Below are 12,732 nucleotides of genomic sequence, written 5' to 3' on the forward strand. Positions count from 1 at the left end.
AAATGCAGAAGTAGATTAAAAAACAAATGTTAAGCATTATTAATTTTAACCATTATTTCACAATTCTTTTTACGACTGTCTGCCTTTGCACTTTGCATGATTTTCTAAATAAAGCTTTGAGTGAAATATTTACATATAACATCTCAAATTCAAAGTTATAAAAAGGAGAAAGAAAGACAATAAAAAAATAACAGAGGAGAGGGGTGACAAGTAATTTAAGTAGGACATACCCCAATAATAGTTGGAAGACCTTTCCTCTTGTAACAATCCACACTCATGCATTGCTAAATGAAAGCAAGGAGATCTAGAAATGATTATTTAGACAAATAAACCTTAGCTTGTGGAGTATTTTTACACTATGATTTGCTTTAAAACTAACTTGATAGTCACACAGAGAGTTGTCAGAACAGAGTTGTTTAATGTAATGCTAAAAAAAAAGGGTAATGCTAAAAAAAAACGGCCCCATGCATTATTTCTTATGATAACAACAATGGTGATGGAAATTTGCGATAAAGCTCTATTTGTCTTTTTCTTTTTTTTTTCTTCTTCCAAAAGGCAACTTTACCACTGTAAGATGGCCTTACTTCAAAAGCTATCCTCACATTTCAGAGGAATATACAACAATTCTATTTAAAAAAAATATATATTTCAGAAGCCTTTATATCATACAGAATGTTAACATCAACAAGAACATTATCATGAGATAGAAATGAAGACATAAAAAACTGCATAATTTTGGTCTTAACTTGGAAATGAAATTAAAGACTGGTAGCTGGGATAGCATTGTATGAACAGGTGGGAGATCAAGGGTTTGCCTTCATCGAGTCCTAATATCCTTCGGCAAGAATCTTGTTCTCTGATGACAAAAATGAAAAACAAACATGTAAAGGTCAACTGAAAGGTCATTTGTAAAAGAATACAGTGACGTATCAAGAATTTGGTAATCAGAGGGAAAGGGGGGGGGGGGTTGAGGAGGGTGATTCTATACCCATCCATGTCCCAAAGACTTTATAAGTTACAGAGTTAAATCTGCATAACTCAAAGTCACACAAGTAAAATCTAATTTTTGGACCAAAATATGCAAACCCACTTCCTAAATCAAAATTTGCATAAGTCAAACTACTATTTTTTTGTGCTGTTCCAACAGATTTGACATATATGCAGTTAACTGTTTTACATGAAGTTGCAAGTTTTAGTAAATGAATCTAGGCCATCTGGTGGGGGAGTGGGGGTTGGGAGGGGGCATATGCTCACTCTGTGTGTTCGAAAGTGACCTACAAGCACTCATTAATCATTGCAATCATACAATGTAGAAATGACCACACGCCCAACGCAAAATTCCCTCTGAACTACTTTAGAAAGTGGAAGCATATTGTCTGCCCTGAGCCAGGAGGGCATTTCACAGTGTTAATGTATAAGATGATGACGTGGATCCTAATCAAATGATTGTTTGTAAGCGTACACGTGACCAGGCATTTATTTTGTCTACCGCGTAATTTGGATAATGACCGGTCATTATCAATATCATTTTATCAAACAAATAAAACACAATCTCATAAAATCTTACAAATAATACAATGTAATATAATGTTTGGGCATTAGTGAGAATTACCCACACTCGGTACCTTCAAAACAGTCCAAACACCCTCGGCTATCGCATCGGGCGTGTTAGACTGTTCCAAAGGTACCTCGTGTTGGTAATTCTTACTAATGCCCTCACTGCTGTGTATTATTTGTATACTAACACCTGCCTGGCTCTCAACGTTGGACACAACTAAAGATTTAGAGCAAGATTAGGCATACCTGATCAAATATTCACGAAGCGGTATCCTCTCTCTTTGGTCCATCGGTCTCTTCCTTCTCACCTTCCTTGTTGTTCAGGTTCATCATGGAATACTGCTGCTGAAGTTTACTTACATCTGTTACAAAAGAGCCAAGGTACAAACAACTTAAGTATTGTGGAGTTTGGGTTGAAGAAATAAAATGATCTCCTAATATTGCTAAGTTTAACAAGCTAGGTACAAGCAAGGAATGGTGAAATCCTGGTTAAAGAAATAAAATGATACATCTGTTACAAGAACAAGGTAAAACTTCAAAGAAGTGTCGAGATCTACTGGGCCCTTGGGAATAAATAGGGAGTGAACCTTTAAGGGTAGTTGAATTGTCTAGAAATACAGTGTACCATCGGAAATATGGGGCCTAAGAACAAAAATTGAAAATTCCCAAGGATAAGGCTCTGTTCAATGGGAAGAGCCCAACAGTATTCATAAGTAGTATCCCCCCTCCCTTTCAACCTCCATTTATATCATTTTTGAAGAAAATCAAGCTGTGGTTTCTAGCAGTTTTAATACACCATTTTCGAAATATAATCAGATTTAATGCATAAATCTTTGGTAAGTGACAGGTTACAAATAACGTCATTCACCTTTTAAAAATAATTGTATTTCAACAATCAGAATGCAAATTGCATAGGTAGGACAAACATTATTGCATGTCCTACCAAACAACACTGAATGTATGCAATTCGCATTCTGACTGTTGAAATATAATTATTATTGTAGAAAGATTTGTGCATTAAATTTTGATTACATTACAAAAATGACCTATTGCAAAGAGATATTCTTTCTGACCTTCACTGGCTTCCGAGGTGGCTGCCATTCTAGCCTCTAATCGCTCATGTTTGTCCAGATACCAAACTGTGATGGCATACCTGTTGATAAAAGATTAATACAGAAATTTAATTCAGTGGTCCTCTTTTATACATAAATAAATTGAAATTTGCTCTGTTTTGACATGGTATGGACTAATAAAGACGTAGTGATTATTTTAATGCAATCAATATGTTTGACAATAAACATTGCATAAGAATATAATTTAAAAATAAGGCACGTGATATTCAAATTCTTTTATTTTATTTTCGGCCTAAGCTTTCAGGATAACCTTTGGTTACCTTATATCTAAACCCCTTTTATAACAACAAATTAAGATACATGTATAACTACCGGTACCAGTTTTCAATAAGGCAATCTAACTTTAATCCTTGTCTAAACCAATAAAGTGGGCCAAGTTACTCAACTGCTTTAATCAAAATTTAGGCCTAAACTTTAAGAATTAGGAACCCGATCCAAGGACTTAAGTCAAGCTATTAAAACAAGGGGAAAAACTTATTCCTTGGTCTTACATCCTTTGTTATACCCCATTTAAGACCAAGCTCAAACCCAGTTTAGGATTTAAATTTTTAGTAAAATACAGACCTTAGTGTCAACTACAATTCTGCAAAAAAAGCCTATCTGCACTGGTTTAGCCAGGAGGGATAAGACCTCCCTGTGTGGTCACTGGCAGGTGGTTATCTCATCAAATCAGCTCTCAATTAACTAAGTAAAACTGAAAAAGGGGACCATGGGGATCAATGGGTACTGCTTAGGCATTGTTGGCTATATAGAGGGCGCAAGTAGCTACATGTAGTGCACTCCTGCTTTAATAAAAAGAATGCAAGTCAATATAATGTGAATTTCTCAATTTTAATTCATGACTGTGTGCTCCATAAGTCTGCAGACTTGGTCAAGCACAGTAATACAATTAAAACCACATGCATAGATAATCTGACAACAGACCTGGTCTTGAAGGCAGGCTGAACCTCATGCGGATTCCTCCTGTCTGACCAGAAGAAGATGGCTCTGTTCAAGATGGGTTCTACGTCCACGTAATCATCGTTACCTTGGAAGAGTCTCAGCAATCCACCACTCTCCTGTGTAATACGACAATGCAGTTTCAATAAATATGAAAATAACTGGTTAAAGAAATAAACACTGTTTTGTTTCCATTATTCGATGTACATGTACATCTTATTTCCTTACTTATTGACCACCCATACATTTCTTTCAAATAAAGTAAAATATAATAGAATTAAGTAATATTCATAAGTGAGTAAAATCAGCTCTTTCTATTTATTTACTTAAAGATATATGCAGGTTATGCTCATTGATGTACGAGAATACTTTCTTATGACTTGGTATCTTTCTTTTTTGGGGGTTAATTCCTAATAAAGTGAAATGAACAAGTTGACATGAGCCTTGGGTCTTCCCTTGAATGAGAGAAGCACAAGCTACCCGATGTGCAGCAAGGATCCAGCCAGACAGTGCCGAGGCAGTCCTGTCAGTCGAGTGGGGCACCAAACTTACCTGGGGAGTGTTTCACAAAGACTAAGGTTGACTTTAAGTTGGACTTAACTAAGGCAGGCCGTTCATGCCACTGTTTGCTCTCACCATTTACTGGCATTGGTTTCTCAAGGGACGTACAAATCATTGTCACAAATCTACAGAATTTGGGAGAAAAAAAAACATTATCTAAAGATCATAATGGTGAAAGCAAACATTGTCATGAACGGCCTGCTAATGTTAAGTCCAACTTAAAGTCGATCTCAGTCTTTGTGAAATACTCCCCAGGAGAATGAAGTGAACTAAGACAAAACCATCAAGCGAGGGGAAGGTAAGGAAGGGGTTTTCATGATGCCTTTCCCCTGTCCTTTTGTTATCATTCTTTCTCCCTTTTTCTACCCCCATCAAATATTTTCTCCCTCGATTTGCCATTCGATATGGGGGTGGGGGCACATAGCCCCCATGAGCCCCTGTAGCTATGCCACTGCTTCCATTGCTTACCTTGACATCCCAGCCCTCGTTGAGATAGAACAGACAGGTGATACAGCGTCCATCTCTGTTAGGGTTGTCAACATGGCAAGCGTAACCTGTTCCATTGCCCGGATAGCAAGCAACCATGGCCTAGGATACAAAGGAAAAATACAGGAGGATCAACCTTTGATATTTACTTGAAGTAGGCTGAAAATTGGCTTTCTTTTATTGACAAACCATCTCTGTTAGGGTTGTCAACATGGCAAGCGTAACCTGTTCCATTGCCCGGATAGCAAGCAACCATGGCCTAGGATACAAAGGAAAAATACAGGAGGATCAACCTTTGATATTTACTTGAAGTAGGCTGAAAATTGGCTTTCTTTTATTTCCTTTGTACATCAATATCATTAAAATCATAAAGTTACTCCAATGTCAAAATTCTCAACGTGCCAAGAGTTTACAAACAGGTCTAAAGACCCAACACAAGTAAAATAGTAAATATGTGAATCAATTAAAAAAAATCACATTGTCAGCTTTTCATAGTTCATCTTCATACCATATAAACAATCTATATTCACATCATTACCCTTTTTGAATTTCCTGGAAGGTATGCAATCATTATCTTTTTGTCCAGAATATATAAGATGCAGTATCAAAATCTGAGTTCTATTAAACTCCTACAGGACTAAAAAGTTTAAGTGACTTATGTCCCACCAAGAATGTTGCAAATAAAACTTACCTACAGCATCTACAAGCACATATAAATTGTGAACAAATTCACAAATTGGATAAGTTCAACTTTTGAAAAGAAAATGTTGTACTTATTTATTATATTTACCTTTGTTCTTCCTCCAACATCACATTCCCCTTTCAAATAGATGTTCATTTTGGAGAGTAATCTATCCAAGGTCTTCACCAACATGCAGATGTACGGGAACTGCTTCTCGTTTCCCTCCAACCACGTGATTTCATCTCCACGAATAGTCTTCTTTGTGACGATTGTGTCGCTGCTGTTACGCCTCCCACCGCTCAGCTGCCCATCGATAAAGACGCCCGAAGAATGCAGGTCGATGACCTCCTTCAAAACCTCATTGGCAAGGGTGGGGTTGAAGATACTGTCCACGACACAGATATTTTTGCTTTTCAACTGGCTGGTCACATGCTGGGCGAGGGACACCAGGTCCCTGCCGGCCGGTTGGGGATGCGTCCTAGGCTTGTGGGGGCGCTTGTCGAATTCAAACGAAAGGTTAATGGTGGCACTTTGGTCAGGGTTGCCATCTTGGCTGTCCGTCTCTTTTACTTTTAGGGGGGTGGAGTTACTGATGGGGTTGCTATCATCGTTCTGTTTCACTTTTCTAAGTTTCTTGCAATTCTTGATATGTTTTTCCCAGTCTTGTACCTGGTGATCTTTGCAGCAGTAAGCAACCGACAAGCACTTGGCACACTGCTTGAGGTTGTCGATCGACCCGCATGTTCTGCAGGAATCAGTTTCCTTTTCAGCACTCGGCGGATCCACTTTCACATGCTTCTCAGCCATTACAAAATCTCTAAAGTTACATTTCACTGTCAAAGTACGCAATATGAAGTGTCTAGTGCTGTACAGGCACTCATGTATGTGTAGTTTGTCAGTTTTGTGTACATAGGTTTACACATATATTTCTTGCAGCAACCTTAGTGATTTCCTCCTCCTTTGTTTTGAGTAATTACAGCACCTCAACAAGGAATGCATAACACCTGAAATTGAAGAAAAAAAGGAGTAAAGAATAAGTTATTAAGATTAAATACCGGTATTGATTTCTCACTAATTTCAAAAAGAATTAAATCAATAATTGGTGTTAAAATTGGTGTTAAAAAATCATAAATTGTCTTAGGATAAAATTTGACATTTAGTAGTTCTATGTAAAGAGACGCTTTGCTAGACAGAGGCTGCCGGCTGAGCTAGACCAAAATATTCAGTCTCTGACACGACGGTTGTTCTGCCGAGACTGCATCTGGCTCCACTGATCGCCTCCAAACAGAGATGAACTCACTGAAGTATTAGTGAGGGAGGTTTTGCAATAGTGTATTTCAACACCACAAGGTTGCATTTCCACCATCAAGTCTCCGTTTCATCATCGCGTGAGCCCCTTTAGATACTCGTTATTACCCGTCATTATTTCAATTGGACTTTCGACATCATTTCTACTCGGTCAAAAGCTTTATTGATTCACTATACATTCATTCATGTCCATCTCATTTATCATTGGCCAATTTATTTTTGTGCAATATTCTCAATCTAATTTCTCATTCATGTCATTCTTATTCTGATATTCATTTTTAGGGAGTCGGGCTAACTCGCCCCACGGGACATCTCGCCCCAGCCTCAAAGACTGGGGCGAGATGTCCCGACGGTAGCACTAGCAGGTGTCTGCTTATTTACGGCCAGGACGAAAGAATGTGAACAAACATCAGCCATCTCGTCTAAAATGTAGTACATTCGACTTCTTAATAACAAAATTTATACCAGGAATCAAAAATAGACCTTCATACATTATGAAAATGATATTTTTGCAGTGATTTACTGACAAAAACATTGCTCGAATTTCAGTGATCCGAGTCGATACAACGCACATTTAATGTACGTGTGGCAATCGAATTGCGAGCTGTGAGTAAATTGTCCGAAATGCCATTTTTTGGTCATTTTACCTAAAGAGAAGTTATAGATTGTCTTCAATAGTTTCATTTAACACAATTCCATTACAGATTGTGGTTTGAAATGGCATTATTAAGTCACAATGAGCACAAACATATACATTGGTATCTCTCGATCGGTGAATCTTGTCTGGACATCTCGCCCCAGTCTTTGAGGCTGGGGCGAGAGGTCCCGTGCCGTGGGGCGAGTTAGCCCGGATTCATTTTTAGTTGCCGGACGTGAACACGCAAAACAATCACATGATTAATTTACAATACACCACGCACTGCACTGGTGGTAATGTTACACTGCACTGCACTGTCTGTGACTGTAGGTCTACACTGTGCATGGGAAAGGTTGACAAATGTCAGTTTCATTAAAGAATTCCCCATACCAGATGGTTATAATACATTGAAGTTAGCATTGTGGTGAAATATAGGAAACCACCATTCGCCCCGTGTGCAGTGTCAGTAGCCTAGCGCTTCTTTGGGTCACATGCAAGCAATATACGCATTGCATTGCATTGCCATTGCCGTCTCGTTGTCGAATCGATTACGCACAAGAACGAGTGGTTTCCAAATCCACGATGTAGCCTTCAAGTTTATGAAATTTAGAAAACGAAACAGATGATAAGAAACCTTGAAACCATGAAAACTGTTAAATGACTTACCAAATATTGGCGGTAGATATTGAAGGTAGATATCTACGTTTATTTTCACCACTTTTTGCACTGAAACCAAAATTTCGAAAACAGTAGACTTTTCTATGGTATCTCAGCCAGCCAAATAGAAATGGAAAAAAAATGAGGAAGAGGATTATCGCTCTCACAGGAAGAGAAAGATATAGAATCTAAAAAAAGACGAACACGAAGAAGAATAACAAGAGGAACAAAAGTAAGATGAGAAATAATTATTAGAAAAATTATCCTAAAGGAAATTACAGCAAAGGTAGATGGGAATATGAATATAAAGTTATTAATTCTACTAAAAGAATGAAACATTCGAAAGTCAGAGTGAATGTTGAAAAAGCATAACAGTAAAAGAAGGAATAGAAGGAATAGAATCCGGAATATAATATAATATAATAACGAACAAAACAACACGGAGAAGTTGACACATAAATTTCCAATATAATGAGGAGCTTTCTTGATCTTATTCTTTTCTTCTTACTCTCTCAACTCCACACTACCTCCTCACAACTTTTATCATTTGCTTTCACTCTGAACTTTATTTGCCACTCAGATCAGTTCTTCATTTAAAAATTATAAATCACATGAAGTTTGCGGGAAGTTTGTATTTATAGCCTTATAGGCGCACAGAGTTTGGCATTTTGAACACATGTTTTGGTAGATATCAATAATATGTTTTTATTAATTTTCTGATACAAACAACTTACATTCAGGCTAGACTGCGAACAAAATACAATCAAAAAATTGAATACGATAGCAATTTTAACCCAAGGACAATTTTAATACACTAGCTGTCGCATATCCCAGGATAGATGACTTTCGGATTATGTAATACCTTATTGTAATGTTTGCATATTACAACAGGTGATAGGCACGTCTATTGAAATTTCCTTAGTTTGTTCTTCAAAAGTCTTAAATGACGATTATCTGTTGAAAGATATTTGTTTAAGGTACAAACAGTAGTTTGAGAAAGGTGGGAATTCAATTATCATTATCACTTGACCTTAGTTCCGAATATTCATTACGATTAAGATTGTGAGTCAAATTATTGGTATAAAACAGTAAATATGTACAAAATAAGCACATTAGTGATAAATATATGCATAGCAAGTTTTAAAGAAATCTGCAAGGACATAATTATATACAAATTCAGTATATAAACGATACAACACAAATATAATACACATAATGAAAACAAAAGTGAGATGGCGGCATATTGCCGTGGACTTCATCGAATTAATTGAATTAATAAATAAAATGAAATAAATGACTTGAGAGTGAGAGAGAGAGAGAGAGAGAGAGAGAGAGTAAGGGATTTTAATGCAGATAAGTAATGAGTCAAGGATATACTGTATTTGCTGTGGTATTCACTATCCAGTCATGCTGTCTGTCAGGGGGGAGGGGGACTCTTCTCTCTCTCTTCTCTCTCTCTACCTTCATCACTCTTCACTCCCTTGTTTCCATTTAAGGGGTGGGGCATACTATATATATGCATAAGGAAATGTTACGATACAAGTATTCATGAGTCAAAATCCTACGGAAATTAATTGTTACAATAACTATTGCACGTGTATGTCACGAAGAATATACTTCCTACCATGTCAGCATTATATATCTCTTGAAAGTCACTTTAACAAGAGAAACAGAATCCAACATTATTTCGTATTTATTATAAAAATAGAATCCTTTTCCACTACTTGAAATGGATATACATGGCGTGTTATGATATCGAAATGTTATTACATGCCTGTACGCCTATTTACAGCCCTGCGTGAAACTTACTTTTCAGAGAAAATATTAATATACAAATATATACAATTCACATTGTCAGAAAAACGTTAACAAAGTTGTTTAAGTTATATGCCACGTATATGCTTTACTAAACATAAACTCTATAGCGATTCGTAATTAAGACTAACCATTAAATCTATTCCATTATAGAATTAGCCAGATTCATGTTCATAAACTTTTTTTTTTAAAGACAGACAGACTGAAAAAGATGGTTCAATGATATCAAGGTAATATCGCAATGCAGCCTTTAATTTAAAAAAAAAAAAGGTGCCACGCCCATTTCTGCAACGCCCACTTCTACCACGCCCACTAATGAACCATGCAGTCAAGAATTTCCGTTTTGCATCTGACTCTGAGGCATGGTAGATTTTTATCATAATTATCCTCCATTACCAGATAAGTGTTGTCAGATGTTATCTGTTGAAGACTGTTGTACCCAAACAGAAGGAGGAGGAGGAGGAGGAGGAGGATGACAAGGTTATCTCTAGGTGAAATATAGAGCTGTGTCCACTGCGGTACACAGGCATTTTGAATGGTAGTATATAGCTATAGTAACAAACAATGTTTATGGCAACCTGTAAGGATTGTACAAAATTATAAATTCACCATCTTGACCTTTCAGGACTCAATGTGGAGCTTCGAGAAAGACCCGTTCCGATTCACCACGTTCGGGATCTCCATCACGTGAAAATTCGGAAACAGTCGTTCCAGTGCATAGACGGCTTCGACATTTTTCATCGACTGATCGGCAGAGCTCGCCAATTTCCGGTCCTCTCTCTCAACGTACATCTCGACGTATCCAAGATAAACCTTCATCTTCGGCAATTTTGTCCGCAACCCATCTAGGAGCTGATCTATGAAGACGAGGCAATCCTCGCAAGGGGAGAAGTAGGTGAAGAGGTACAGCGAATGTTGGGCGTGGTCGTTAAGGTGTACGAGGTCTTCGAGATTGGATATCAAGTGGCACAGAACCCGTTGCTCGGCGTGCTGGATGGTACCATTAGGCTCTCGGTTGCTGGTTGCGACAGCGAAGTCCCAACTGAGGAATCCTCCGCCACCGAACGGGGGACCTCGGAGGATCGGTCTTTCGCTGTACAGTCCAGCCATGTCCAGGGAAAAGGCGGCAAACTGTTTGCGACCAGGCGATCGCATCATGAACTCATCATTGAAAGTCAAATAGAGCAGCTTGAAATATTCCTCCACACTCGTTGCTTCATAAAATGCCATTTTCCCCCTGGTCTCCCGCCAAATTTTCCAAATCAAGATTATGCCCGAAGTTATAGTAGCGAATAGGATCCAAGCTTCAAAATATTTTCAGATGTCAGTTTTATTCGCTCAAAAGCTGAGTTCAGAGCCGCTCGTATGAATTGAGAAGATTTCAGCACCACTTATCTTTGTTTGTGTTGATGAATTAGCTGTAAAACCAATACAAACGGTGCCTCGACTAGACTCAACAAAAGTATGACGTTGATCAGTGTCAAAAAAGGCAGTAAGAGTGTAGTTTCCAGTCATCTGCAAATCTGCAATGGTCGGCTTGCCACAATATTTTCACTTGCAAATTGTGTTCAGTCACTTAATATTTATCCTGGCTGAATTGTCATATGACACTGCTCTAAAACTGAGGCAAAACATCTAAACGTTAGTAAAGTCGTTCGGGGAGCGAATATCAATATTTCGTATGTTCTGGATGGGGAATCCCACGTCAGCTTTGTCACACGGTGTTTCTACATTGCAATCTATTTCGTGCACAGTGATCGAATCACGGTCAGTTGCGAAACATTAAAATTGTCCACATCATAACATTTTCTGCATTACGCAATAATCTCATTGTTACTATCAAAATACGTTCACATATAGACTAATGAAATAAAGTATTTCGCAATTTTCGTTTATTATGGGGCTTCAATATTCATCGCTTGAAAACATCGTCGTGTTGTAGCAGTTTCAATAATATGATGGTCTATTTGAGGCTAAATTATCCATACGGTATTCGTATTTATCGAACGGAACACTGTTCCATTATAAAGTTGCATATAGATACATAGGCAAAACCAATTTTATGTTTATATGGCAGTAAAATATGCAGTGGAGTGAAGAGAAAGAAATAAGAATACCATTCAAAAATTGTAGAGTATAAAATACGGCATGCATGCAAATGAAGCATTAGCTAAAAACATCTCAACGCAATATATAACTCAACACTGTTATTCTGTTCAGAAGGAAAGAGGATGCAGTGAAATGAAAGGGACAAGAAAGTATGAGAGAGAGAGAGAGAGAGAGAGAGAGAGAGAGAGAGAGAGAGAGAGAGAGAGAAATCAACATAATTATGTTATGTTTGTGGACAGTTATTGTGCAATGTCTGTAGGTGTCGGATGCAACTCGGGTTACGCACATTGTATTCTATTGTGTGGGGGATTCCCCGAAATCGATTCAATGACGTCATCGGGTATTACACTAACATGCAGAATATAATTAGGTTCAGGCATTGCCATCAAATTTTTCTCACACCTCGACAAATACCATTATCTGCTTGATTCATTTATGAACATAAAGGCATACAAAATAAAATGCGGTCACAGTAATTAAGTTTGAAAATAGGAGATCTATTGTTTATTCGTTATCAAAACAATAAGTATATATTTGAAATGTATTTCAGAATAGTCATATAGAAATCTTAATCACAAAATCAATGTAAATCAAAACATCATGTACTGTACATGTGTCACGGGCCAATATGACTTATATATGACCATACATGTATATTTTATAGAGTTGGCGGCACAAGGCAACAGATCTGTGGCAAAGATTTTCATGAAGAAAAAACAAAACAGATATGTAATCTAAACAATGACACTGTCGCACATTACCTCAATTGCTAATCAATGATGGAATAGCAACATCAACAAAAAAGAGATATATTGGATATAAAACATATGATGATCCAACCATTTTGT

The 12,732-nt window shown here is 37.4% G+C and overlaps 2 protein-coding genes across 2 annotated transcripts; both read right to left on the bottom strand.

Annotated features, from left to right (window-relative positions):
* Positions 1-537: 537 nt before the first annotated feature.
* LOC587363 (egl nine homolog 3) lies at positions 538-8,055 on the bottom strand. Its single transcript, XM_030999476.1, has 8 exons — positions 7,970-8,055; positions 5,467-6,362; positions 4,866-4,935; positions 4,659-4,708; positions 3,615-3,748; positions 2,631-2,710; positions 1,804-1,919; positions 538-856 (listed from the first exon to the last, which is right to left on the bottom strand). The coding sequence occupies exons 2-7, from the start codon at positions 6,163-6,165 to the stop codon at positions 1,816-1,818; spliced, it is 1,137 nt and encodes a 378-aa protein (XP_030855336.1). The 5' UTR covers positions 6,166-6,362; positions 7,970-8,055; the 3' UTR covers positions 538-856; positions 1,804-1,815.
* A 1,435-nt stretch (positions 8,056-9,490) lies between these two features.
* LOC115929474 lies at positions 9,491-11,567 on the bottom strand. The gene has a single exon (XM_030998459.1). The coding sequence runs from the start codon at positions 11,003-11,005 to the stop codon at positions 10,397-10,399; it is 609 nt and encodes a 202-aa protein (XP_030854319.1). The 5' UTR covers positions 11,006-11,567; the 3' UTR covers positions 9,491-10,396.
* Positions 11,568-12,732: the final 1,165 nt, after the last annotated feature.

The sequence above is a fragment of the Strongylocentrotus purpuratus genome, unplaced genomic scaffold (assembly GCF_000002235.5).
Source record: "Strongylocentrotus purpuratus isolate Spur 01 unplaced genomic scaffold, Spur_5.0 spur5_scaffold_5, whole genome shotgun sequence".
NCBI lineage: Eukaryota > Metazoa > Echinodermata > Echinoidea > Camarodonta > Strongylocentrotidae > Strongylocentrotus > Strongylocentrotus purpuratus.

What these genes read in the sequence shown, in the direction of transcription:
- LOC587363 (XM_030999476.1), bottom strand. Translation starts at nt 6,165, where the DNA reads ATGGCTGAGAAGCATGTGAAAGTGGATCCGCCGAGTGCTGAAAAGGAA. An exon ending in ATGTTGGAGGAAGAACAAAG is followed by an intron (nt 4,936 to 5,466) that starts GTAAATATAATA and finishes TTTGTATCCTAG; the next exon opens with GCCATGGTTGCTTGCTATCC. An exon ending in CACCTCGGAAGCCAGTGAAG is followed by an intron (nt 1,920 to 2,630) that starts GTCAGAAAGAAT and finishes CTTTTGTAACAG; the next exon opens with ATGTAAGTAAACTTCAGCAG.
- LOC115929474 (XM_030998459.1), bottom strand. Translation starts at nt 11,005, where the DNA reads ATGGCATTTTATGAAGCAACGAGTGTGGAGGAATATTTCAAGCTGCTC.